The sequence below is a fragment of the Raphanus sativus genome, unplaced genomic scaffold (genome assembly GCF_000801105.2).
Source record: "Raphanus sativus cultivar WK10039 unplaced genomic scaffold, ASM80110v3 Scaffold0791, whole genome shotgun sequence".
Taxonomy (NCBI): domain Eukaryota; kingdom Viridiplantae; phylum Streptophyta; class Magnoliopsida; order Brassicales; family Brassicaceae; genus Raphanus; species Raphanus sativus.
This window is the reverse complement of record NW_026616107.1, coordinates 1-27,345: the sequence shown is the minus strand read 5'-3', so window position 1 is coordinate 27,345 and position 27,345 is coordinate 1. Positions and strand designations below refer to the sequence as shown.

Here is a 27,345-nt window from a genome sequence, read left to right as displayed (position 1 = left end):
CTTAAATAAAAACCTGCGAAATTACCTAATATGATTAACATACATATGAAAATTAGTTATTATGAAGAATAAATATTTGACAACAATTTTTGTATCTTAGTTATTTTAAAAAAATATATTATTAAAAGATATTAAACAATTGATAATATTATTTTGTTTTTGGTATATTACCATACAAACCGAATGGATGTGATTTTATAAAAACCGTAGGATTTGGATATGGTTTGATTATAACCAATTAAACTGAAACATGTAAATATGTATATATTTATAACGACGCATGAATATCTATTTGTTACATGAGTTGAACTATAATTATAATTTGTAAATCACTTGAATCACTTGAACTATAATTAAGTAACAATTTACTGCAACTGAGGCTTCTTATTTTCTTAGTTTTTTGATCTTTTTGCTTTATTTATAAGTAACTAAATTGAAGTAAATATTATAAATTTGATGGACAATAATTAGTTGAAATTCTGTACAACTTTTTTTAATCTTTAAACAAACAGAGATGTATTCAATCAAATACATATTAATTTAATGAACACTAAGTATGGAAGAATATAAAAACTTTTATTTCATGCTTCTGTTTTGTGTTTTATTTTTATTTTCAAAATTTAGAGCTTTGATGTTAATTCTAGATTTGATTATTTTATTAGAAGATACAAACTTTTTTGATTCTTTTATTTAAATATATAATTTATTTTTTAATAAATGCCTTTTTTGCCAACATGACTCTAAAATTCGTATAATATATAATATGATCTCAAATTAAATAATTATATTTTTATTTTTAGCATAAAACTGAATAAACTGAAAACCGACGCTATATAAACAAAATCGAACGAAAGTAAATATGGATTTAGAATAATAGTTATATTTTAATAACCGAAATACCGAAAAAAATGAACTCTACTGAAACCCGATATCCGGATTGAACACCTATAATCCAAATGAAACCAAACTATTGTTTCATTTTCCAAAACATAATAAAAATAACAACTTCATCCCGCGCAAGGGCGGATCTTATCCTAGGTATTAAGTATTTGTAAGACATAATACATTAGTTTTTCGTTTCGTTCTCGTTCTCGTTCCCATGTCATCGATCTCATACTAATTTCTTAACCTGTAGAAGTCATTTTATTTTATTTTAATGTGCTATGTAAACTAAGAGAGATCGTTTGTATGAACTTGTTGATTTATTTACTTCTCACGTTATATATATATATATACGTTCTGTTACAAGTATATTCTCAAGCATAATATATTCTATGTCCTTATCGCAATCGCCAAATCATATCTCCAACCAACTTGATCCTTATCACTTCAGCTCTTCAACGATCACTAAACCGAACCAGACTCAACCATTCTCTACACTCCCCCTCAAGTTGGAGCGTGTAAGTTTCGAACACCCAACTTGTTGAGAAGATAATGAAACTGCGAACTCCCCAGCGCCTTGGTCATTATATCAGCCAGCTGCTCTGTAGTTTGGACATGTTGTGTGACTATAAGACGATCCTGCACTGCATCCCTTACGCTGTGACAGTCTGCCTCTATGTGTTTCGTTCTTTCATGGAACACTGGGTTCTGAGCAATATACAATGCAGACTTACTGTCGCAGAACAACTCCATAGGCATCGTATGCTCAACTCCTAGATCACCGAGAAGTCTATTCAGCCACTTCAGCTCACGCAAAGCAGCAGCCATCGATCTGTATTCGGCCTCAGCCGAAGTGTGACACCGTGTCCTGCTTTTTAGTCTTCCACGAGACAGGTGAACTTCCCAACAACACGATGTAAGATGACAGTGATCGTCGCGTCTTCGGGCATGAGGCCCTATCGGCATCACAGAAGCCACGAACCCGAAGATCACTTGCTGCCTTCAGCATGATCCCTTGACCTGGACTGCCTTTGAGATAACGCAACACTCGCACAACTACGTCCCAATGTACTTCTCTCGGTTTGTGCATCACCTGGGACAGTACATGAACTGCATAGCTGAGCTCAGGCCTGGTAATTGTGAGATACACCAGCCGACCCACATACCTTCGAAAGCGAACAGGGTCTGTACAGAATGGTCCCTCAGCGGAAAGCAAGTGATGGTTCTGTTACATGGGGGTCGAGACTGGCTTACAACCGAGCAAACCTGCTTCATTCACTATGTCAAGAACATATTTTCGTTGTGATAGAAACATGCCCTCTGCTCCTCTTGATATTTCTATACCCAAGAAATATTTGATCCTTCCAAGATCCTTCATCTTAAAGCACTTGCTCAGATGCTCCTTGATCCTTGTCACAATACCCAAGTCACTGCCTGTTATCATCAAGTCGTCCACGTAGATCAACACACGCGCACTCTCACCTCCTCTAATGTATGTAAACAACGAGTAGTCTGAATATGATTGCTTGAAACCAGCCTTCTTCAGTGCACTTGTCAACTTTGCGAACTAACATCTCGGAGCTTGTTTCAAACCGTACAAGGACTTCCTCAGTTTACACACCTTGTTGGGATCACTAGCACTGAACCCGGGAGGCATCTTCATGTACACCTCTTCATGTAGATCTCCGTGCAAGAAGGCATTCTGCACGTCCATCTGATGCACTTCCCAATTTCTCGCTACTGCTACTTCTAACAGTGTTCTCACCGTCGTAAGTTTCGCGACCGGCGCAAATGTCTCCTCATAATCCACTCCTTCTACTTGTCTGTTTCCTTGCACAACTAGTCTTGCTTTGGGTCGCTCCTTTGTGCCATCGGCATTATACTTGTATTTGTAAAGCCATGCGCACCCAAGGGCCTTCTTGCCTTTAGGTAAGTCGGTAACATCCCACGTTATCTGATCTTCCAGAGCCACAACTTCTGTTCCCATCGCATCTCTGAACTCGGGACTAAGCATCGCTTCCTTAAAGTTTCTCGGCACTTTGTCTGCGCTGACTGCTGCAAGAAAAGCACGGTGCTTGTCTGAGAAAATGGCGTCAGTCACATATGCAGAGATAGGGTACGACGAGATCTTACCTGGACACGTTTCGGAGGACACCGATGGAGAAGGAGACGAACGAGAGCAGTGTTTATCGGTGTGACATTGGGCATTGTACGTCACGTAATCTTTCAATCTGACTGAAGGCTTCACAACCCTATGACCTCTTCCAAGTACTTCCACTGTTTCTGTCACCGCTGCGGTCTCATCAACATGTGCTACTGTCTCAGTTTCAGATGTCACTGCAGGCTGGGTTTCTACTTCACTCGATCTTGTCACCTCTGCTACTGGAACCAGTTCAGATTCGGTAGGTTTGTCATGTATCAATGGAGGCTCAGTAACGTCACTCCCCCTCAAATCAATCTGAGGTTCTGTTTCTTCAGCTCCAAGTACTGGATGTACGCTTTGAGAAACCGTTGTGTTTATCCCACTTGAGTCGGATTGAAATGGGAATTCAGACTCGTGGAACACAACGTCTCTTGACGTAAAGAACTTCTCGCTCTCCAAACCGTATAGTCTCCAACCTCTCTTCCCAAACGGGTATCCTATGAACACACACTTCCTGCTTCGTGCTCCGAACTTGTCTTTGTGCCTCTGCAGGTTGTGTGCGAAACACAGACAGCCAAATGTCTTCAGATCAGCGTATGACGGGGCCTTACCGTAGAGACATTCATAAGGAGTCTTGCCATGAAGTAGACTTGACGGCGTTCTGTTGATTAAATGTGCCGCAGCCAGTACACTTTCACCCCAAAACTTGATAGGCATATCAGCCTGAAACATGAGAGATCGAGAGACATCAAGTATGTGACGGTGCTTTCTCTCAACTCGTCCATTTTGCTGTGGTGTCGCTACACATGATGTTTGGTGAACGATCCCACTTTCAGCAAAGTACTTGGTGAGACACATAAACTCCGTGCCGTTGTCGCTTTGTACTGTCTTGACGTTTCTACCAAACTGACGACGAGCTAGTTGGCAGAAGTTTGGTAATACTTTCTTGACTTCACTCTTTTCTAGCAGGAGATGGATCCAGACTGCTCTCGAGAAGTCATCTACAATCGTAAGGAAATACACAGCACCACAAGATGATTTTTCTCGATACGGACCCCATAAATCAACATGTATTAATTCGAAAGGAACATATGCTTTATTATAACTCTCGGCAAACACCCCGCGAGTTTGTTTTGATTTGAAACAAATTTCACAACCTCCAAACTTGTCGGAGTTGTTTTGAACACCAGAAACAAAAGGAAAAAATCCTAAAACACCAAAAGAAGGATGTCCCAATCTGCGATGCCACAAAGTCTTGTCTTCTGCAGCCTTGACTCTGAGACCTCGCGCCACTGTCACATCCCGATAAACATAAACACCGCTTCGTTCCTCACCTGCTCCAATCAGGGTCCTCGTAAAACGGTCCTGCAAGATACAAAGAGTGTCAGTAAACACAGCCAGACATCTCGTTTGTTTGAGGAACTTAGCAACTGACAATAATGTGCAGTTCAAGTTCGGCACAAACAAAATATTCTTCAAAACAATCTTGTCTGACAATCTCAACATCCCGTACTGAGTAGCCTGCACTTGGCTTCCATCAGCAAAACTTACCGGGCATCCCACCAATTGACACAAATCAGTGAGTAAACGTACATCTCCCGTCATATGGTGAGATGCACCAGTATCAAGGATTACCTCTCCGGTCTGAATCTTACCATTCAGCTTCTCTGGAATCGGCGTTGGTTTCTGAGACTCAAGGAGTGCAGTCAAGGATGCCCACTGCTCATTTGTCAAGGCAGGGGCTTGCATCACATTGGACCTGACCTGACTTCGGCCTCGTCCTCTTCCTCTTCCGCGTCCTCCGCGTTCACCTCCTTGATTCTTCTCTGTCCACCAATCTGGGAACCCAACGATCTGCCAGCAATCTTTCTTCTCGTGACCGGTTCTCCCGCAGTGCGAGCACGCCATACTGCCTCTTCCTCGTGCACCAGCTGCAGACGCATCTCTTGTGGGATAGTTCTCACTTGGAGTCACGTCTGTCTTTGCAGCAAACCCAACAGCATCTTGTTTGGTTTCAACTCGAGTCGACAAAAGTCTCCTCTCTTCTCTAACAACTCTCTGATAAACAGAGTTCAGGTCTGGCAGTGGTTCCATGCCTATGATGTTTGTGCATACGTTCCCGAATCTGGCATCATCCAACCCCATAAGAAACATGTGCACCTTCTCTTCCTCGTAATCCTGTGCGATCTTGCTCGACGCATCGCACGAACACTTGGGTAGAGGCTTGTAATTCAAAAGCTCTTCCCACTTCGATGTCAAGCGTCCGAAGTAATCCAAGACGCTAGCTCCATCCTGTCTGCACGCCGCCAACTCTGCTTTGAGCTGATGAACTCGAACGGCGTTACCAACTGAGAATCTCTGCTTCAGATCGTTCCACATCTTGTACGCATCAGGTGTGAAGGTGACAGTAGAGCGCACTGCAGGAGTAATGGAAGCTCGGATCCATCCAACGATCATAGAGTTCACCGTTCTCCATGTGTCGGCTTCCACCGGCTTCTCGTTCTCGTCTGGCATCTTCAACGAACTGTCGATGAATCCAGTCTTGCGTTTTGCACGCAACGCGTTCTCCAGTTCCGACACCCACTCGGCGTAATTCTCACCGTTCAACGAGACAGGTGAGATCGAAACTCCAGGATTGTCTGACGAAGACAAATAATATGGCGACAACATTCTTTCACTGCTACCGGCGACCACCGATGTCTCTTGTTTCGCCATGAGACTCTTGTATTAGTAATCTCTCTTTTAGAAAATTTGAGAGGATTCTCAGATAGGCTCTGATACTATGTAAACTAAGAGAGATCGTTTGTATGAACTTGTTGATTTATTCACTTCTCACGTTACACATATATATACGTTATGTTACAAGTATATTCTCAAGCATAATATATTCTATGTACTTATCGCAATCGCCAAATCATATCTCCAACCAACTTGATCCTTATCACTTCAGCTCTTCAACGATCACTAAACCGAACCGGACTCAACTATTCTCTACACGCTACAATAGCCATCCATATTCCATGCCAAAAAGTTCGAGTTGGGCAGCTTAATAGCTTTTCAAATTTTTGACACGACTCTTTGCAGAACTTTACTCGGGTGAGAAGAGGAACCGAACTGGGAAAGTCATAGGTTGGAGTATTGGAGTCAGCGTTATGATTATTCTGAGTGTTATCGTGTTTTTCTTTTGGAAGAGGAGAGAGAAGCAAGCAAAAGCAGATGCAATACCTAATGGTAAATGAGTAATAACCTTCATTTTAATTTTATTTTTGTGTAAATTTTTTTCCATGTTCTGATCCTTGTGTGTTCGAATGAAAAATTTCTTTCAAGTGGGTAACCGAGTTCTAATGAACGAGGTGGTGATACCAAGAAAGAAGAGGAATTTGACTGGAGAAGACGAAGTAGAAGAATTGGAACTTCCGTTGATAGAGTTTGAAGCTGTTGTCACAGCCACCGAACATTTCTCTGATTGTAAAAAGATCGGAGAAGGTGGGTTTGGTATTGTTTACAAGGTAAAAATAGTGAATCGCTATGAATAAGAGTTTTTAATACGATAAACAAAATAAAATATTAGTCCAAAAAGTCCAATTAAAAACATTTACAATGTGTAAACACAAATATTTTAAATTAAACCGATTTATAGTAAACTGTTTACAAAAATACTACAGTAATATAAATTTATATAAAACTAGGTCTGGGCATTCGGGTACCCATTCGTGTACGGATCAATTCTTTCGAGTTATTCACGTTTTGAAACTAGGCTCCATTCGGTATTATAAATATTCGGGTCGAGTTCGAGTCAGACCCTCCCAGCTTCGGATGGGTTCGGTTAAGATGTATAACAACCTGAAAAATAATCAAATAACGAAAGTAACTAAAACGGCCTTGGGTATTTGTACCCAAAGTAACCAAAATACTCTATTCAAATTTTTGTATCCAAATTGCTCAAAATAACCAAAAATAATCAAAACACCATTAAACACAATTTTGCTTGAGTATTTTTTATCCAAACTATCATATTTTTATCCGAAAATATTCAACAGTACCAGAAATAATTACTACAGTTAACATATAATTTTAATTTAAAGTATTAAAATAATTATAAGTATAATTATAAAATAAATCTAAATATATATTTATATTTTGGAGTCTTTGGATACTCATTCGATTCTCGGTTCAGGATTGGTTTTCGGATATAGCAATCCAAGACCCATTTGAATATTTACATCAGGTCTGAGCGAATTCGGAACCCTGATTTTCTGATCGGTTTCGGGTCAGTTTATCGGATCCATTTTTGTGCCCAGACCTATATAAGACTATAACTTACAAAATGTTGGTACTTTATATAAAATATGTAGAAGTAGTTTTTAAAAAACAAATATAAATGGTACAAAAACTGATTACCAAATAAAAGTCAATAAGAAATAAACTGAACTTTTTAAATATAATATAAATCAAATGCCTTGACCATTTTTTTTTATTGTATAGGCACTGCTCTGTTGGTTTTGTATAATTGATCAAATATGTATTATCAGGGAAGGTTAGTTGACGGGCAAGAAGTTGCGGTGAAGAGACTATCAGAAATGTCAGCTCAAGGCACCCATGAGTTCATGAACGAAGTTAGGCTAATTGCAAAGCTTCAGCATAAAAATCTTGTCCAACTTCTTGGCTGTTGCGTTTATGAGGGCGAGAAGATCTTAATCTACGAGTACTTGGAGAATCTAAGCCTCGATTCTCATCTCTTTGGTTAGTTCCTCAACACCTCAGATAGATTTATTTTTACAGTTAAATGTCTTTGTAAATATGTTAATGTGATTATTTTGTGAACGGAGTGCAGATGAAACCAGAAGCTGTATGTTAAATTGGCAAATGAGATTTGATATTATCAACGGTATTGCCCGAGGGCTTCTGTATCTTCACCAAGATTCACGCTTTAGAATCATCCATAGGGATTTGAAAGCAAGCAATGTCTTACTTGATAAAAATATGACTCCAAAGATCTCGGATTTCGGGATGGCAAGGATATTTGGAGGGGATGAGACGGAAGCTAACACGAGGAAGGTGGTCGGAACTTAGTAAGCAATTAAATCATCATCATCATATTTTGAAACAATGAGCTGTCTGACTACGTAATTAAAACTTGGTAGCTTTTCTATTTAATATTTGTTATGCAGTGGCTACATGTCTCCAGAATATGCGATGAACGGGACATTCTCAATGAAGTCAGATGTGTTCAGTTTTGGGGTCTTGCTTCTTGAAATTATAAGTGGCAAGAGGAATAAAGGCTTCTGCGACTCGGATAGTAACCTTAATCTTCTCGGATGTGTAAGCTTGAAACCACTAATTTCGATTGTGTTTCTATGATATCACTAAGAAAATATCCGAACTTTATGCACAGGTGTGGAGGAAGTGGAAAGAAGGTCAAGGTCTAGAGATAGTAGACAGGGTCATAATAGATTCTTCATCACCAACGTTCAGGCCACGTGAAATCTTAAGATGCATGCAGATTGGCCTCGTGTGTGTTCAAGAACGTGTAGAGGATAGACCAATGATGTCATCACTAATTTTGATGCTTGGTAGTGAAGCTGCATTGATTCCTCAACCTAAACATCCAGGTTATTGCGTCAGCGGAAGTTCTTATTCTAGTTGGAGCAAACGGCCTGACGATGAATTTTGCACAGTGAACCAAATCACCATGTCGATCATTGACGCTCGGTAATATGATAGCTGTGATAATATTCTCATTATTAAAGTCTTACTAAATGGAAAAAAATATGAGTTTTACCAAGTTAAGTGACAATGCGTGCGAAACTCTAGTCTCTATCGAAATTTTCACTCAACTTCTTATATTTACTCGATCTGGTGTCGTTATTTCGAGTCAACTCACCTTCAGCAACTGCAGCAACCATCTCACCACAGGCAATTCAAAGACAACCATAGATCACACATACCCAAACAGTTGTGAATATCTCTACCTATTTTACATACTACATAGTTCGTACTCTGTTTTTGTAAGCTCAAGAGCTCGGAGAAAAAACAAACTTATTCTCAGTACACTAATAAATATATCTAATCTATTAAAATAGAGTCCTATTTTTTATCTACTTATAAATGTTGTCACTTAAATTTTGGACCTATTCATATTTTACTAGAAATAGATATTAATAAGATATTTTTGAAATCCCCTTAGTTTACTTTCAATATTTCAAATTTTCCACTCCTATTTTATGGCTAACAACATTAATTAGTTTCATCCTAACTACTATATATTCATAAAACTTTCACCATTTATATTTTCTGAAACTATCAACATCTTATTGTATTTAATTGTTTCTTATTTATATTTGCATTAAACTTTTCAAAGTCAAACATACCTGTTGTATACGATAACAATTAATAACTATGTACAATCTATAAAATAAATCACTATATATTAATAATATCGAATAAGAAATCTAAACAATAAGATTATAAAATTACACAACATAGAACACTAAAATGTAAATCATATATATAAAACGTTTATGATAATATCAAAGTTTTATTTTATATAAGAAAAAATATCTGCACGGACGTGCGGGTTCAAATTCTAGTCAATACTATTAAATTAGGATCATAACCAATTGATAATGTTATGTCCAATTATTTTTATAACTGCATTAATTTATATCACAAGTATACAATTCTAACCAGTCACCTACTAACTAACTAGGCTTGGGCAGTTCGGGTATCGATTCGGTTCAGATATTTCGGGTCTTTCGGGTCTAGGAGTTTAGGATCCGATAGGATAATTTCAAATTTTTGGTTCCGGGTCGGTTCGGATGGTACCGGATCAGGGTCGGGTCGGGTCTTATATAGTTGGACCCATTCGGATAACTAGAATTTATCGGTTCGGTTTTGGATCGGGTTCGGGTCGGTTCGGTTTCATCTGTTAATATATTTTGAGTCTTCCTATAATTTAAATTTATAAAATAAATTATTATTATTATAAAATTATATATTCTTATTGTCGTTAAATGTATGATTTTAGATATAATTTGAATTAGTCGAGTCAATCATGTTGTGAGTATATTGAGTTACATATATTCTTTCAAATTCAAGCTAAAATATTATTATTTTTCATTATAATTTAGTAAAATCAAATTAATTTTATTTATCGCTTAAATGTGCATGTATTTTCATAATATCTATCAAACTATATGTTCATTTGAAAAAGATATCTTATTATATAAAACTTGGTTATTCAAAGTTACTAATTAGCATAATCGTGACACGTGTCAATAATAGGTAAAATCCATGGTATATCAGATATACCAGAGAGAGATGTGTTACGCAGGCGGTTCAATGTGTGAGATACCGGTTCAACTTAAGTTGGATAAGTATGACGTGGTGTTGAGGGAAGCTTGGGAGATAAGCTTCATGAAGATTTGGTAACAGCAAGATCGTGACTTGAGGATAAGTCTTGGAAGATCTTCTGATGCAAGATATGAGGAAGATAAGATTGTGTCTAGGGTATATAAGGGAGTGAGAGGCAGATGGTCTCGTCACGGGTTTTAGATCTTAGAAGGCGATTGCTTGAGTGTGTTCAGCAGTTCGCATTAGGTTCATTGAGACAGAGGGAGAGTAGCTCGACCTGTCCTTGGGTAGATTAGGAATTGGTTCGTGTCAAGTCCAGTAGGACGTTGTGTAATTCGAATTAGACAAGTCAAGTGTGATTATCTAAGAGATTCTTAATAAAAACAAGTTGTGTTTTGAGTATTGAACGAGTTCTTTAAGGAATCGGTGTCCACTTGTTTTTACATTTGGTATCAGAGCGGGTCGCCTCTGTGGACTCACAGAGTCTACTCACAGGTTGAGATCCGAGGACATCTATGGATACCATGAAAGAACTCATGTCTCTTCAAAAACCAATCATGCTTGACGAAGGAAACTTCGGTCACTAGAAAGCAAGGATGCGTCATATCATAAGAGCAATTGATGAAGATGATTGGACTACAGTAGAACAAGGATGGAAAGCCCCAACCATGATCATGGATGACAAATCTGAAGAGCCAAAACCGAAAGACAGTTGGTCTGATGCTGATAAAGCTGCTTCCAAGTATAACTCAAAAGCACTCACCACAATCTTTTCCGCTGTAGATCTCAACAAATTTAAGATCATACAAGGTTGTGAATCAGCTAAAGAAGCTTGGGATACTCTCATCAACCACTTCGAAGGAAACACCAGCGTAAGGTGCAACAGGATTGACCACTTGGCCTCTAAATTTGAGAACTTACGTATGGAAGAAGATGAGACGATTGGAAGCTTTATCTCCAAACTCAGCTCAATTGCGAATGAAGCTTCGGTCCTTGGAAAGAAATACAATGAGAAAAAGCTGGTCAAGAAACTTCTCAGATGTCTTCCACCTCGCTTTGAAGCTTACAAAGCTGTATTGAAAATTGTTGTCAATACGGATGAGATGAAGTTTGATCAATTAGATGGTATTCTGAAAGTACACGACTTGGAACGTGTGGATGAATCAACCAAAGACCAGAAAGGTGTTGCCTTCTCTGCAGAATCCAAAGAAGCTGATCGTGTAAAGAAAATTGAGGAAAACATGGTGCTCATGGCGAAAAACTTCAATAAAATGCTGAAAAGAGTTGAGAAAGGTCACAACCGCTCTACTCAGAGATACCAAGGCAGAGACAGAGATCGCTCCTCTCAGAGCAACAAAAATGACTCTAGCCAAGGTAATCGTCGGAAGGAACTGCAATGCCATGAATGTGAGGGCTTTGGTCACTACAGAAATAAGTGTCCTCTCACTAAGAGAAAGGAACTAAAATGCATAGAATGCAAAGGATATGGTCACACAAGGAGTGAGTGCCCAAACAACCTCAAGAAGGACAAGTCACTGATATGCTTCAGCGACACTGAATCTGATGATGATAGTGAGAGTGAAGAACTCTTGCTGAATTTCTCTGCTCATGTCAATACATCTGATGAGTCACACGAGCCTTTGATATGTTACACTGATTCTGAACCCGAGTGTGATGATGACATCAAGAACACCTTCTAAGCTTTGTGGCACGTATTGCAAAAGATGACGAGTCTCACAAATCTCCATCTAGCTCTGAGTCGGACTCAGAAACTGAAGCTGACCCTGAGAAAGAAGGTACTGAACTGAAAGCAGAGTACCAAAGTCTCTTCGACAAGTTCACTGAACTAAGTCTTGAGAATCTGCAGCTGATCAAAGACCGAGCAATGCTGAAAGCTCAAGTAAACATACTAGAGCTGGAACAGACTGAAAACAACTCTGACTCAGAAAAAAACATCACTACAGGAGCTGATAAGGAAGATCTTAATGACCTCAGGAAAACCATTTCAGACCAGGCGTACTCCTTAAAAATCCTAGAAGTAAGCTTCAGACAAACTAAACAACTGCTGAGTGAAGAACTTGATAAAAGTCGCCTGTTGCAACGAGAGCTAACCGAGAACTACAAAAAACTCAGAATGCTTAACACTGGGTCAGACACTCTTGATCACATCTTGTCCCTGGGACAATCTCCAAAGATCAACTAGGGTCTTGGATTTCAAGGAAAACCCTCCAAGTTGGGTGACATCAGCGAAGGAATAACGTTTGTCAAAAGCTCTGACGTAACCAAGAGCCCTGAACCTGAGAAGAATGAATCCGTTAAACAAATATCTCAACCGTTGACTCAGAAACTCCCAACCAAGAGAAGAAATGGGTGTCTGTTCTGCTGCAAGCCTGGTCATAGGGTTTCTAACTGTTACTTCAGAAGAACACAGTACCAAGAAGCATGGAGGAGAAACCGATGTTTTCTTGAACCATGAAAATTCGGATGTGCGTGGATTGCTAAAACAGTTTTATACCCGAATTTCAAGAACCGAGAACCCACTAAGTCAAGAGAGATACTGGAGTCAATAACTTCGCCTTCCTCACTACAGAGACCTGGAAAGGAAATTGTGTGCAATCTAGAATTTGCTCGAGTCTGCAAATTTGAAACAGACAAAGATATGTTACTCTCTGGCAGCGATGAGTCACACACTGATGAATTAGATGAAGAAGATCTATTTGAGAACGACTTCACTCAGATCCTAAGTAACGTTGCATACACCACTTCAGAAAGCTCAGGCCAGGAGGAAACATCCTGGTACTTCGATAGTGGCTGCTCAAGACACATGACCGGAACTGCAGATTACTTAGAAAAAGTTCAAGAGATCACTAGTGGAAAGGTTACATTCGGAGACGGAGGTCAAGGTAAGATCAGTGCCATTGGTAATACTGAGAGATCAGATCTTCCTCGACTCATTAATGTATACCTAGTAGATGGTCTAAAGGCTAACCTTATCAGTGTGAGCCAGCTCTGTGATGAAGGTCTGCGAGTTATCTTTGATAAAAGAGAATGTCAAGCCCTCGATGACAAGAACAATATCATCCTCTGTGGTTACAGATCAGCTAATAACTGCTATATGTGGAAACCCTCAAACCAGTGTATGACAGCCAAAGGGTCCCAGCTTGAACTATGGCACAAAAAACTGGGACACATGAACACTCATGGGCTATCAAGACTTGTACGAGCTGAAGTAATCCGAGGGGTCCCTCCTCTTGAAGATCATACGGACAGTGTGTGTGGAGCTTGCTGTCAAGGCAAGCAAGTCAAAGTACAACACAAACAGGTTTCTCAAACTAACTCGAAAGGAATTCTTGAGTTGGTACATATGGACCTTATGGGACCAATCACTCCGAGCAGTGTAGCTGGGAAACAATACATCTTTGTACTTGTGGATGACTTCTATAGATTCACATGGGTCAGATTTCTGAAGAACAAATCAGATGCGATAGACAGCTTTCGAATACTGGCACTGCAGCTCAAACAGAAGAAGAGAGGAATCTGTCAGATAAGAAGTGACCACGGTGGAGAATTTTAGAATCATCTTTTCGATAAGTTTTGCCAGGATCAAGGAATACAACACCAGTACGCTGCTCCGCGCACACCTCAACAAAACGAAATTGTGGAACGCAAGAACAGAACCTTGCAGGAGATGGCAAGAGCAATGCTTGCTGGTAATCATGTCCCTTCTGGATTCTGGGCTGAAGCAGTAAACAATGCATGCTACATCATCAACAGGGTCTACATCAAGCCCAAGACCAGGACCACTCCCTACGAAGTCTACACTGGAAAAACCTCAAACCTGAGCTATTGTCACGTATTCGGCTGCTTGTGTTACATACTGAACGACAAGGACAACTTGGGAAAATTCGATGCTAAGAGTGATGTGGGCATGTTCCTCGGTTACTCTACAAACAGTTCTGCATTCTGAGTCTATAACTCCAGAACAAAACGGATCGATGATAAAGTGAATGTTGTCTTCGACGATCAGATAGGTTACTACCAGAGGAATGCCACACTGCCCATCACGAGTGTCACACATGAATCTGAAGCAGTTGGTCCCTCAGGCAAAAGCGAGACTCCTCTCAGTCAAGATGATGACGAAGTCTCTGACGTTGAGGAACAGATACTACAAAAAACACCAACGTGCATAAGAACCACTCTGCAGACGATATCATTGGGGGAGTCCTTGACGGAAGAGTCACACGCAAGAAACAGATTGACTTCAAGGAAATGGTCAAACTAGCATGTTTTCTGGTGGAAATGGCCAAAGAAGATTGTTATATCTCGCAGATAATTCCTAAGAACATTCAAGAAGCATTGGAGGATGAATTCTGGACTGCATCAATGCATTAAGAGATGGATCAGTTCGAGAGACTGCAGGTGTGGACTTTAGTTCCTAGACCAGATGATGCAAACATAATTGGCACAAAGTGGTTGCACAAGAACAAGACCGATGAATATGGCAATGTTACCAGGAACAAATCGCGCCTTGTAGCTCAAGGGTATGCTCAGATAGAAGGTGAAGACTTTGATGAGACCTTCGCGCCTGTTGCTCGTCTTGAATCTATCCGGTTGCTTTTTGGAATCGCCTGCAAGCTCAGGATTAAACTCTATCAAATGGATGTTAAGAGCGCCTTTCTGAATGGACTACTCCAGGAGGAAGTCTACGTAACTCAACCTAAAGGCTTCGAGGACCCACACTACCCTGACCATGTCTACAAACTGAGAAAGGCTCTGTACGGACTCAAGCAAGCCCCAAGAGCTTGGTACGAACGACTGACTCATTTCCTGATGGCTGCTGGATTTAAAAGAGGAGGAGTTGACAAAACACTGTTTTTTAAGACATAGATTCACATATTCTTGTGATCCAAGTGTATGTCGATGACATTATATTTGGCAGTACATCCATGCAGTTGATCAACGGATTTGTGAAGACAATGACCAAGGAATTCGAGATGAGCATGGTAGGCAAGCTTAACTACTTCTTGGGTCTTCAGATCAAACAGATGGATGATGGGATATTCATCACTCAAAGCACATATGCTAAGAACCTTGTGAAGCGATTCCGGTTACAGACTAGCAAGACTGCTAGAACTCCTATGAGCACCACTACAAAGCTATCTCGTGATGAAGAAGGAAAGAAAGTGGATGAAAAACTCTACAGAGCCATGATTAGAAGTCTTCTCTACCTCACTGCTAGCGGACCTGATCTATGCTTAAGTGTAGGCATCTGTGCACGATACCAAGCATCCCCAAGGGAATCACATCTGAATGCAGTGAAACGGATTATCAAGTACGTCAAAGGTACTCTGGACTTTGGACTCCACTACTCATTTGAGACAAATGTGAACCTTGCTGGATACTGCGACGCAGATTGGGCTGGATGTGTTTATGATCGTAGAAGCACATCTGGTGGCTGTTTCTTCTTTGGCAACAACATGATCTCGTGGCACAGTAAGAAACAAAACTGCGTTTTCCTGTCCACTGCTGAAGCCGAATACATAGCACTGGGAAGCTGCTGCACTCAGCTGCTATGGATGAGACAGATGCTGATTGACTATGGCTACACCACTGAATCCATGCTAGTTCACTGCGACAACATGAGTGCAATCAACTTGACCAAGAATCCTATTCAACACTCACGTACTAAGCACGTTGATCTGAGACATCACTTTGTTAGAGAGTTAGTTGAACTTAAGCTTGTGGTAGTGGAACACGTCTCATCTGAAAACCAGCTAGCTAATATTTTTACAAATCCTCTAGACTTCAATGCATTCCTAGGCCTCAGAAAGGCTCTGGGAATTGTTGACATCTCAGCCTTACCTGACCATGACTAGAGGAACAGACACTCTGCAGTCGGATAGAGTCACAACATCACTCCATCAATCTTCGAAAACCTTGTTTCAGCAAATTATCAGTTGTAGGATCTGAGTCATCTTGAGAATCATCTCAGTTGTGGAAACTCCTACATGATGGACACTCGTCTTGGAACTGGATGCTACCACATTTTGATTCTAAGTACCGATCACTGTCCGGATAGGAAAGAAACAAAAACACCAAGTCGTCATGTGTTACACACAAACTGGTATGTGTCACTCCTCAGAAGGCCTTGCGTGATGAGTACTCATCGTGGGTCAGGGTGCAAAAACACTCTCGTTCTGGTGATGATCACTGCTCGGATAAGGCAAAGCCACACATGTTGAACCACTCGTCGTGGGTCAGGGTGCTACCACACTTTGGACCTGGTGATGCTAGGTGGCTAAACATGTCACTGACTTTGTAGAACTATGATCGCTAAAGCACACCACACTGAAGTTCCTCTAAGGTGAAATCTTCCTACAAGGGGTTGAAAAAGAGTGATACTGATGAAGAAGGAGTGAACTCACAACAGCCCTCAAAAGTAAAGTATTTTCTCCGACTAAGAAGGTTCTCTGAGATGATTCTGGAATCTGCTCCTGGTAATCAATGTGTGACAGCTACTCGGCTGAGAAATAGCTACATGTCAGGTCTGAAACATTGACTCATTTTCAGGCATTCTATCATCCCGACTCTATCTGACAGTGAATATCCATGTCTAGCTCCTTTAGTCATCACTAAGTGTCGTCGTAAATTCTTGGCTGCACCAGGCTTACTTCAGTTCTTTCTGTACAGTGTGTTCCATCTACTCAAGAGTCTGTTTCAACCTCCTCTCCTACATATGTCTCTGCTTTGCAATGAGATGTTTGGCTTTCGTGGAAATCAAGTAAGTTGTTGGACTAAATATTGATTCTGGACTTGATTATGGTTACTGGGCCTAGCGAAGTGGGCTTGTGCTTAACCACAAAGACTTCAAGTGTGATAGGGTTTCCTATGTATGTCACACTCCCTCCATCTCTCTCGCCGCCAAATTCTTTTCTCTCTCTCTCAACCATGCAATTAACAAGAAGAAGTGCTCGCCTCCAATCCTCCGGTGACTCTCAGGCCAACCATACGGCAGCCCCCCCCCCCTTCGTCCTGCGCTCGTAAGTATGCTCGGAAGCGACCTCTCCGTCAGACACGATTTACTCCACAGTCGGAAAAAACAGACGACTCCGCCTCTGAATCAGAAGCTGAAGCTTCTGATGTCGTTCCGGAGCATGTGGGAACTCAGAATCCTGAGGATCTCGGTGATGAAGACATCTCTCTTGAGCTGATCTCAAAGGAAATCCGACATGCAACGGTTCGTGCTGCTTTTCAAGCTAGGGTTGAACAGAATCCGGAACTTCTCAAGCCCTCTAAACGACCGTACAATCGTCTCTTCTCGTCTTTTGCTGCGACTGAGCGCTATCACTCCCTGCAGCAACGGATATTCCTTGAACAACTGAGTCTGCCTCTCTCAGATAAGGATCTTGAGGATGTAAAGGAGGTGGTGCTCCGGTCAGGGTTGATCTACACGCTCATCGATGTCGATCTGTTCCAACCAAGCCTTGTCAGAGAATTCATCGCCAATCTGGCAGATGCTGAGAAACGTGACGATGGCGTGGCTGTCTACGTTAGAGGTTCTCTGGTTGAGTTCTCTCCTAGCTTAATCAACGCGGTCTTCTGCACTACTGGCATTGACAAGGAGCCTAGCTGGATGGATGAAAACATTGGCGAAGTCTGCGGGTTTCTCTCGGAGGGTCGGGTTCTGCGCTGGGAGGACATGAGCTCTAAGTACCTAACCCTTCAGAATCAGGTGCTCTACAAACTCGTGTGCTCTAACTGGATCCCCACTACCAGTTACACAGCTATGAACACTGAGCGACTCCGATTTGTCTACATGCTTCATCATCACAATCGGTTTAACTTCGGAGAGCTGGTCTACAATCAGATCATCTCTATGTCAGAGAGCATCAAGACTGAGAAGACACGTCGCATTGTGTTCCCCACTCTGATTCAGCAGATCCTGCTTGCTCAACGCTTCATACCTCCTGATTCCAGTGATGAAGACCTTGTTGAATGTCTGAAACCTGTAGTCAAAGACAAGAAGGCTGGCAAAGGGGATGGCATAGTCTCACGCGCCCCTAACCTTGAAGAAGACGTTGCTCATGCCATTGCAGACCTCAAGGCCATCCACATTCGGCTCAAGAGTAAGGTTTTCTGGGGGAGGTTGCTTAGTAACACTCATCTGTACTAACTCCTATTTGTTTTATCTCATTGTGCCTCACTGCAGGGGGAGATTATGGAGTCATCAGAAGCACCTCAGCCTCGGCGGATCAAGACAACAACAAATGACTTTGTTGCTGCCTAGTTATTTTATCTTTGTAGCTGTGTTTATCTGCAATCTATGAACTTATGAACTCTTTCTATCTATCGGCTGTATTATCCTATTTTCACGTTTGGAATTAAGGATAATCATTTGGTGTGTTCATTGGGATTGCTAACTCTCCTAACTAGTTATGTTATCAGGATTCTGTGTGTTCGAGTGTGGTATGTGTTTCAGGTAGCAGGGAAGTCACATTGAGCTAAACAGGAGGAGAATGTTAGCTCCAGGAATGGAGCTGAGTACGTGTGAAGCAGTGGAGTGTTACACAGCTGATTCGGTATGTGATATACCAGAGAGAGATGTGTTACGCAGGCGGTTCAATGTGTGAGATACTGGTTCAAGTTAAGTTGGATAAGTATGACGTGGTGTTGAGGGAAGCTTGGGAGATAAGCTTTATGAAGATTTGGTAACATCAAGATCGTTACTTGAGGATAAGTCTTGGAAGATCTTCTGGTGCAAGATATGAAGAAGATAAGATTGTGTCTAGGTATATAAGGGAGTGAGAGGCAGATGGCCTCGTCACGGATTTTAGATCTTAGAAGGCGATTGCTTGAGTGTGTTCAGCAGTGCGCATTAGGTTCATTGAGACAGGGGGAGAGTAGCTCGACCTGTCCTTGGGTAGATTAGGAATTGGTTCGTGTCAAGTCCAGTAGGACGTTGTGTAATTCGAATTAGACAAGTCAAGTGTGATTGTCTAAGAGATTCTTAATAAAAACAAGTTGTGTTTTGAGTATTGAAAGAGTTCTTTAAGGAATCGGTGTCCACTTGTTTTTACAACTGGCATATATTAACATGCAAAAACAAAGGGCATGCTCGAGATCTTGCCGGGATTTTCCCATCTCCCGAAATGATGCGCTAGCTTCAACTCTCAATCAATGTATCATGTATATTGACCAAGATCAAACAGGTTAGAAGAAAGCAAAAAAAAAAAGATAAAAGAGAAGAGGAAACGATGCCTCTGGTGCAGCGCTCCAGAACTAGGGTTTGCTTGATGGTTAAGAGAGAGGCTGGAGTTTTGTTTTTAGAAAGAGGATGATAGGCAAATACTGTTCTCCTTGTTAGGCAAAGTGGGTGTCGTAAGAGCATCATTATCCCACATACTCTAAATGGGTCTCTTATTTATTTTTGAATACTTTTAAAATGCAAAAGTGAATTAAGAGACTGGATTAAGAGACCTGAAAATTTATGTACTCCATTGCAAGTCTCTTAATTTAGGGTTCTTAAAAAATTAAGCAAAACATGTACTCAACTCAACTCTGTTAATCTTAAACTATATACAGGACAATGTTTTAAGCAAAACATGTACCCAAATGCATGCCAGTCTATAAGGTGCGGCAAGATGAACTGCGACACAATGTACAAGGTTAAAATAGAGGCAAATGTTTTCTTTACAAAGAGATAAAGAGAGGGCTCACGTTGAAAGCAGAGATAAGAACAGCAAACTCTACTTTAGTTTTGAACACCTTCATCTACATTCAACAGCTTGTTTTGAACACCTTGATGAATAAACAACAATGAAAAAACAGAAGAGCTTTTAATCCATGAGAATGCAAAATCAGGAGTATTGGGAAAGAAACAACGAATTAAAGATTCATTTACTCAGGTTAAAGAAGCGGCCAGAACCATTTGAAAGGGGTTCAACTTTCAGCACTTTCCTCACTTTACCTTCATCACTACTAAACAACCACAACTACAACATCAATTAGAACTAAACGAACAGAAAAATCTGTGTAATCAAATAGATCTCACAGGGTCTTAATCATACCCTTTTCCCTTGTCAGGATCATGGAAGACCTCGCATGACTCTCTCGGCCCAAGGCTAACTAAATTACATATCTCTGTAACTGACAATGAGAACAATCTGCATCAATTCAAATCAAAACATGAACAGTCATAATAGATAGTACCAATTTAAGTATAAATTCAAAAGTCAAAACATGATCTAACCACAATCATAATTGAAAGTTCTTTCATCAAACCAAAGAGATGATCATCATCACACTTCCATTCCATAGACTACAAAGTTAAAGATAACAACAGACCTATTTCCTGCTCCAATCGTACTGACGAACACCAGCTGCAGGAGCAAACTGGACGTTTCAACATCGGCCGATCAATCTGTGCCGCATCGTTAAGCTTCTTGCTCCGTCCGTCGTCGAGGCAGAACAAGCGACGCTGCTTTCTTCTAGCGGTTGGTAATCTCGAACAGTGTAGACTATTGATTGCTTACGAGAACCATTCATCCTTCTTGTCAAAACATGACAAAATTGATTCCTTTACTAATAATCGATTCAATAATCAATTGGATGGTTTTCGATTCAATAATCAATTGGAGGCGGAATCTTCGAGGCTGAATGCGAGGGAGACGCAGAGTCGTCGAGGTTAGAGAGAGAGACGACGATTCCACCGACTCTGCATGATGCCGTCAACGAGTCTGAGACGGTTGAGAGAGATCACCGTTTTGCCTCGAGAGAAAGAGAGAAGCCGAGACGGTTGAGAGAGAGAGAGTGTTGTTGAATGAATGACACGTGCCCCTGAATACCGTCTCAAGCGTGTCTCCATTAAGAGACGTCTCAACCGTATTTGCATAATTTTTTTTTTAATCCTAAATACTCTAAATACGCGAGTTAAAGACCGCGATAAAGATGCTCTAAGGTCTTCATGGGATGTAGTAAATATTTTAAATATTAAAAAGATAAGGTGACAAAAACGACGAAAAAATATTATTTATTAATAATCAATAAAAATCAATAATACATACGTAAACGACGACTCAACAAAAATTAAAAAGAAGTAACGAGTGTCTTTTGTAAATACAAGTGAAATACAAATTTGTAAATTCACCTCATTAACCCAATATTTTAATAACAAAAGTGATTCAAATAGAGATTTTTTAATGACAAAAGTTGAAATTTATAGACCACAGAAAAAGAAATTGTAATCCAACAAAAGAATACATCCTAACAATTTAAACGTTGTGTACACGACCTACAAATAGTTTTTTGGCTCAGAATTCCCTTAATGATTGTACACAAGAAAGAAAGAACCAAAAGCGGAAAGAACGAACGACACAGGCTTGCAGAGTTTTTTTACAAAATAGTCTCATTTCTTTATTTTTAGAATGAAATAAAAATCATAGTCTCACATTATTAATTTATAGAAGTTTTACTGTAATTACATTTTGTAGAATAATCAATTCATTTCTTCTTTTTTTACAGCTGCATCCTCTAAAATTATTGCGTAGACAATTATATCTTGATAAACGTAACAAATTTTATCAAAAACTCTATACAATTTGTAAGACACTCGGATAATCATAAAATTTGGAGGTCAAATTTCCAAAATTTAATATATTATAGAAATTAACTATTTTCTTATTTTATAAAATTATAAATTCTAAAAAGAGATATCTAGAAGAAATATTTTTATAAATTAATAACTCTATAAATTAATAAATACCATAATTTCAAATTATTAATTTATATAGTTTTTACTGAAGTTATATTTTTTAGAGTAGTTAGCTCATTTCATTATTTTTTAACAGTTGTGTCCTGTAAAATTGTCATTTTTTTCTATACAATTATATCTTAAACCTAATTTTTTATAAAAACTCTATACAATTTGTAAGACACTCAGTTAATATTCAGATAATCCTATATATTTTTATAGAGGTAAAGATATATGTTGTTTTGGTAGATCATTAAAACACTTCTACAAAATTGATTGCTCTGCTTTTTGAGTATCTAAGATCATGTTTATTGGGGGATTCTTAGTGTGAGGTTCTTAACGTAATCTAGGAACCAGTTCTTAGTTTTCCTTAGTTAAAGTTAAGAGACGATTTTTATATTATGCTAAGAACCCCCAATAAGCATGTCATAATATTGTCAATAATTTATTTTTATTTTCGTAGACCTCTTACTTGATCATTATTTAAAAATAATACGGTCAATTTTATTCAAATTATTTTTGTATATCTGTATAGTATATTTGGTGAACTTGAGTATGATAAAAGAATATATAACTAAAAATGAGATAAGTGAAAGAAAAATAAATAATTTTATAACTTAAAATAAATTAAATTATAAAATATACATATTTTGTTAAATTAAATAAATAATTTAAAATCTTAATAAAAAATAATATCCTACGTATATACACGGGTTTGTTTTCTAGTATAAATAATGGAATATAGCTAGTTATTGTTCTAAAAAGAAGGAAAATGGAGGTAGTTATTCCCAAATTTTGAATGCTGATTTTGAAAGTGTGGAATCGGCAAGGTGGACTTAGAAATTCTTTTTAATCTTTTTTCTAGCAAATATGTGAATTGACACGTATTGTAAGTTTTTTTTTGAAGAAAACCTTGAGTTTTTTTGAAGAAAACCTTGAGTTTTTTTTGAAGAAAACCTTGCATGTAGCGAGTGAGGTTCGATAAACAAAGGCTGTAGTATGATGGAAAAAATCGAATGCTCTATGACTATACACCTATAGTAGTTCTAAATGCAGCTAAATGATCAAAAATAAAACAAAAATGTATGGTCAAAACAATGAGAAAAACTTTTTTGTAACTTAACAATGAGAAAAACTTAGCAAAAAAAAAAACAATGAAAGTCACAAGACATTACCCGACGTAAACCAAGACAAAAGTTTTGGTTTAGTTAAACCAAATTCTACTCTCTTTTCTTTTGGTTAAGAACCAACGTAAACTCTAGTTGTTCGTTTCCTGTAGTCCAGTGAATCAGTGATCGTTTAATCTTCCATAATCATTAGAAGAAATGGTACCCTCTTAACAAAAAACTTAGCAAAAAAAAAAAAAAAACAATGAAAGTCACAAGACATTACCCGAGGTAAACCAAGACAAAATTTTTGGTTTAGTTAAACCAAATTCTACTCTCTTTTCTTTTGGTTAAGAACCAACGTAAACTCTAGTTGTTCGTTTCCTCTAGTCCAGTGAATCAGTGATCGTTTAATCTTCCATAATCATTAGAAGAATTGGTACGATATATTCAATATACTATGAATGCATCGAACGGTGCTATTGAGTACACCATATGCTATGCGGAATACCATATGCTATGTGTTTTCTTTTCGAGAACACCGTATGCTATGTCGACAGCGTGATAACTAAATAACGTGTAGATATAAAAAGTAGTTGACGAATGATACAAGTTTGTGGAAGTGAATTAATCTATGGGATGAAAAAGTCATGGAGTATGGAACACAACATTTTGCTTGCCTGCTATATTCGTCCTAATAATTTAATTTTCGAATTTTCTTCCGAAGTAACTTGGGATGTATATGCAAGTTAGGACAAAAACTAATAACAAGAAAAAATAAAGAAAGAAAGAAAGTGGTGAGGAGAGATGAACACCTACCAACGTTCTTACTAGGGCTGGGCAAATAATCCGAACCCGAAAAATCGAACCGAACCCGATCCGAAACAGTAGCACCGAACCCGAACCGAAATTGATTAAATATCGAACGGGTTCAAAATTTCGGTATTTAAAGATCCGAAACCGAACCCGATCCGAACCGAAGTATTTTGGTACCGAATGTATCCGAAATAAATTTATATACTTAAATATATACATTATTTTATATATAATGTATATTAAAATATTTAAAAATATATAAGATACCTTAAGTTTTCCAAAATACTCGAAAAATATATGCAAATAGTCAAAAGTAAATGTTTAAAATAGCTAAGTATACTGAAAATACCAAAAATAGTTAATATCTATTGATTATTTATCCAAATATTCAAAGAAAACCAATTTATATGTTAAATTAAGGTATTTTGACTATATATGTTATGAAAATTTATATGTAATATATTATCTTTCTTATAGATTTTGAAAATTTAAAGTATATAATAATTTTGAAAATTTAAAAACATTTTAAATGGGTTATCCGAACCCGAACCGAACCCGCAAAGATCCGAACCGAACCCGAACCGAAATTTAGAAATATCCGAATGGAGCTGAAATCTTTGACCCCGAAAACCCGAAACCCGAATGGACTGAACCGAAACCCGAATGGGTACCCGAACGCCCAGCCCTAGTTCTTTACACCTTCTCGTTCTTGCTAGTCTTCGTTGTCTTGATTCTATTTCATCCAGCCCTTTCGACCCATGTCAACACTTTGTCGTCTTCAGAGTCTCTCACAATCTCAAGCAAGAGAGTACTTATATCTCCCGGTGGAGTCTTCGAGCTGGTTTCTTCAACCCTCGGACGCTCGCGTTGGTATCTCGGAATAAGGTATAGGAAAGTCTCTAACAACCCTACGCATGGTCGCCACAGAGACAACCTCTCTCCAATTCCATTGGAACCCTCAAAATCTCTAGCAACAATCTTGTCCTGCTAGGTCAGTCTAATAATACTGTTTGGTCGACAAATCTTACTAGCGGTAATTATGTGAGATCTCCAGTGGAGGCAGAGCTTCTTCCCAACGGTAATTTTGTAAATGAGATACAAAGGCGTGTTCGTTTGGTTTGCCGCAGGTCCGGCGTCAGCGTCAGCGGCAATGATTCTCGCACAAAGCTTGTTCGTTTCATCGACGCCGGTATGTGCGGCTGCGTCTGCGTCTAAACGCCAGCACCTGCGTCAGACGCCGAGAAAATCCCGCGGTCGCGACTTATTTGCTGCGTCAACCTAACCTAATTACCATATTACCCTTGAACCTAATTTACTAATTACCCAAAAAACCTAAGATATTTGACGCAGTCGACGCTTGACGCCTCTCCAACTTCCATTGACGCAACTCGCCAGAAGATCTCTGACGAACACCTTTCGATCTCCGACGAACTCCGAGCTCTCTCTCTCGATCTCCGGCGAACTGCGACATCTCAAGCTCTCTCTCTCGAACTTCGGCGAACTCCGAGCTCTCTCTCGATCCATCTCGTCTCGCAGAGCTCTCTCTCTCTCTCTCTCTGGATCCATCTCGCAGAGCTCTCTCTCTCTCTCAATCTCCGACATCTCAACCTCTCTCTCTCGATCTCCGGTGAACTCCGAGCTCTCTCTCTCTCGATCTCCGACGAACTCCGAGCTCTCTCTCTCGATCTATCTATTGCAGAGCTCTCTCTCTCGATCTACCCATCTCCCAGCTCATCTCATCTCAAGCTCTCTCTTCTCCATACCCATCTCGAGCTCGACCAAACCCATCACTTCCTTTTCTTGTTGAGGTATGTTCTCGGATTGTAATGTGTCTGATACAAAGTATGTGTCTTTGAGATGGGTTTGTGTCTGATGTTGATGCTTTACTGATGCTTTTGTAATGGGTTATGTAATAGCTGGACAGGAACAGCGCCCAAGGAATCATCTCTCAGTTCTTGAAGCATTTGGGAACACCAAAACTCTCAGGTATGTATATGTTCACTGAGAGGTCTCTTTGCTATTCTGAGTTGTTTGTAATGGAACAGAGAAACTTACATGTGTGTTTGCTTTGTCTCAGGCTCTCTCAGGCTTCTCCATAGCTTTCTCGAAGCAAACCCATCTCTCCTCTGTTTCTCACTCTCTCGTAAGGCTCCTCTATAAGTACTTGTTATTTGGTTTCAATCCCAAACTGTATTTATAAGTACTTGTGTTTGTGTTTGTGTTTGTGTAACATAGGTTTCTCTCTTCTTTGCCGCAGCTCGAGCTCTCTCTCTCTTCTGACGAAAACCCAGGGCTTTTTCTCCTCCAACGCAACGCTCGCTCTCTCTCCCGATCTCAGACGCACACCCTCTCTTCTTTGTTTTGGTAAGATTACAGAACGTTCTGATTTTGTTGAAAGTTCTCTGTTTGATGATCATATAGAGGTACCACCATTAGGCTTGTTTTGTTGCAAGATGAGGTCACGAGTTCTTGTTTCTAGCTCTTCCTCAGAACTTCTGAGTTTTTCTCTCTGTGTTTGAAACTCCTCTTTGTATGTGAGCTTACCTAGTTTTTCTTATGTTTTTTTTATATAGCTTCCTGTTGTTTAGTGATCTTTAGCTTTTCTTATGTTTTTTTTTTAGTGATCTGTAGCTTTTCTTATGGTTTTTAGTGATCACACTGTGTTCTGTCTCAAGCCTCTATACTGTTGCTTGTATATAAGTCATAACCTTCATGTTCTCATTGCTTAATCTTTCCGTTTTTCTGGTTCTTCTCTGTTGCTATATGTCTGATTTTGATACTGATTTTGACTCTTCTCTTTCCTCTTGTTATCATCTTCCACATGTCTTCAGAGCTCTCTCTCTCTCTTCTTTGCCGCAGCTCTCCCTCTCCCTCTCTCTCTTCTGTGTTTTGGTAAGATTATTTACTGCTTGCTTATTGATACTGGATGTTCTTTACTGCTTGCTTATTGAGATGGTTGTTTGAGCTGACTTTAGAGCCATGACTTGTTTCTCTGCTGTTTAGTGTCCCCATGTGATTGTACATGGCTCAGGGTTTACTTTTGAATTTGCGAACGTTTATGAAAGTTGCAAACTCTTAGTGATCTTAGTGGAAGAAGAGAGGGTTTAGATTGGTTTCACAAAGTGGTTTAATTATTTAAAAAAAATATGATAATGATTTATTAACACACCAAAATATCACAATATTCGTGATCAATATCTCTTATTTTCATTATACTTATGAGTTTGGTTCTTTAGTGTCAGTCTGTTTGTGTCTCTGCAAGTCTGTGTGGAAAAAAAAAACAGGAGATTAGTACA

The 27,345-nt window shown here is 39.4% G+C and overlaps 2 protein-coding genes and 2 long non-coding RNA genes across 6 annotated transcripts; 3 read left to right on the top strand and 1 right to left on the bottom strand.

Annotated features, from left to right (window-relative positions):
* Positions 1–5,951: 5,951 nt before the first annotated feature.
* Positions 5,952–9,050, top strand: LOC108829725 (receptor-like serine/threonine-protein kinase SD1-8). Its single transcript, XM_056997731.1, has 6 exons — positions 5,952–6,256; positions 6,353–6,534; positions 7,558–7,768; positions 7,860–8,097; positions 8,197–8,347; positions 8,421–9,050. Exons 1-6 carry the CDS (start codon positions 6,178–6,180, stop codon positions 8,739–8,741), a joined length of 1,182 nt encoding a protein of 393 aa, XP_056853711.1. The 5' UTR covers positions 5,952–6,177; the 3' UTR covers positions 8,742–9,050.
* Positions 9,051–10,974: 1,924 nt separating this feature from the next.
* On the top strand, positions 10,975–13,952 carry LOC130503085 (uncharacterized). The gene is made up of 4 exons (XM_056997732.1): positions 10,975–12,025; positions 12,103–12,416; positions 12,582–12,789; positions 12,886–13,952. The coding sequence occupies exons 1-4, from the start codon at positions 10,975–10,977 to the stop codon at positions 13,950–13,952; spliced, it is 2,640 nt and encodes an 879-aa protein (XP_056853712.1).
* A 5,811-nt stretch (positions 13,953–19,763) lies between these two features.
* Positions 19,764–21,236, bottom strand: LOC130503083 (uncharacterized). Of its 3 annotated transcripts, XR_008940635.1 has the most exons (4): positions 20,723–21,236; positions 20,446–20,541; positions 20,280–20,356; positions 19,764–20,176 (listed from the first exon to the last, which is right to left on the bottom strand). It is a non-coding gene; the product is annotated as an uncharacterized LOC130503083 (long non-coding RNA). The 3 variants fall into 3 exon arrangements; XR_008940634.1 differs by having other exon boundaries at positions 19,764–20,356; positions 20,723–21,234; XR_008940636.1 differs by having other exon boundaries at positions 19,764–20,353; positions 20,723–21,234.
* Positions 21,237–25,454: 4,218 nt separating this feature from the next.
* On the top strand, positions 25,455–26,437 carry LOC130503084 (uncharacterized). The gene is made up of 3 exons (XR_008940637.1): positions 25,455–25,857; positions 26,127–26,192; positions 26,285–26,437. It is a non-coding gene; the product is annotated as an uncharacterized LOC130503084 (long non-coding RNA).
* Positions 26,438–27,345: the final 908 nt, after the last annotated feature.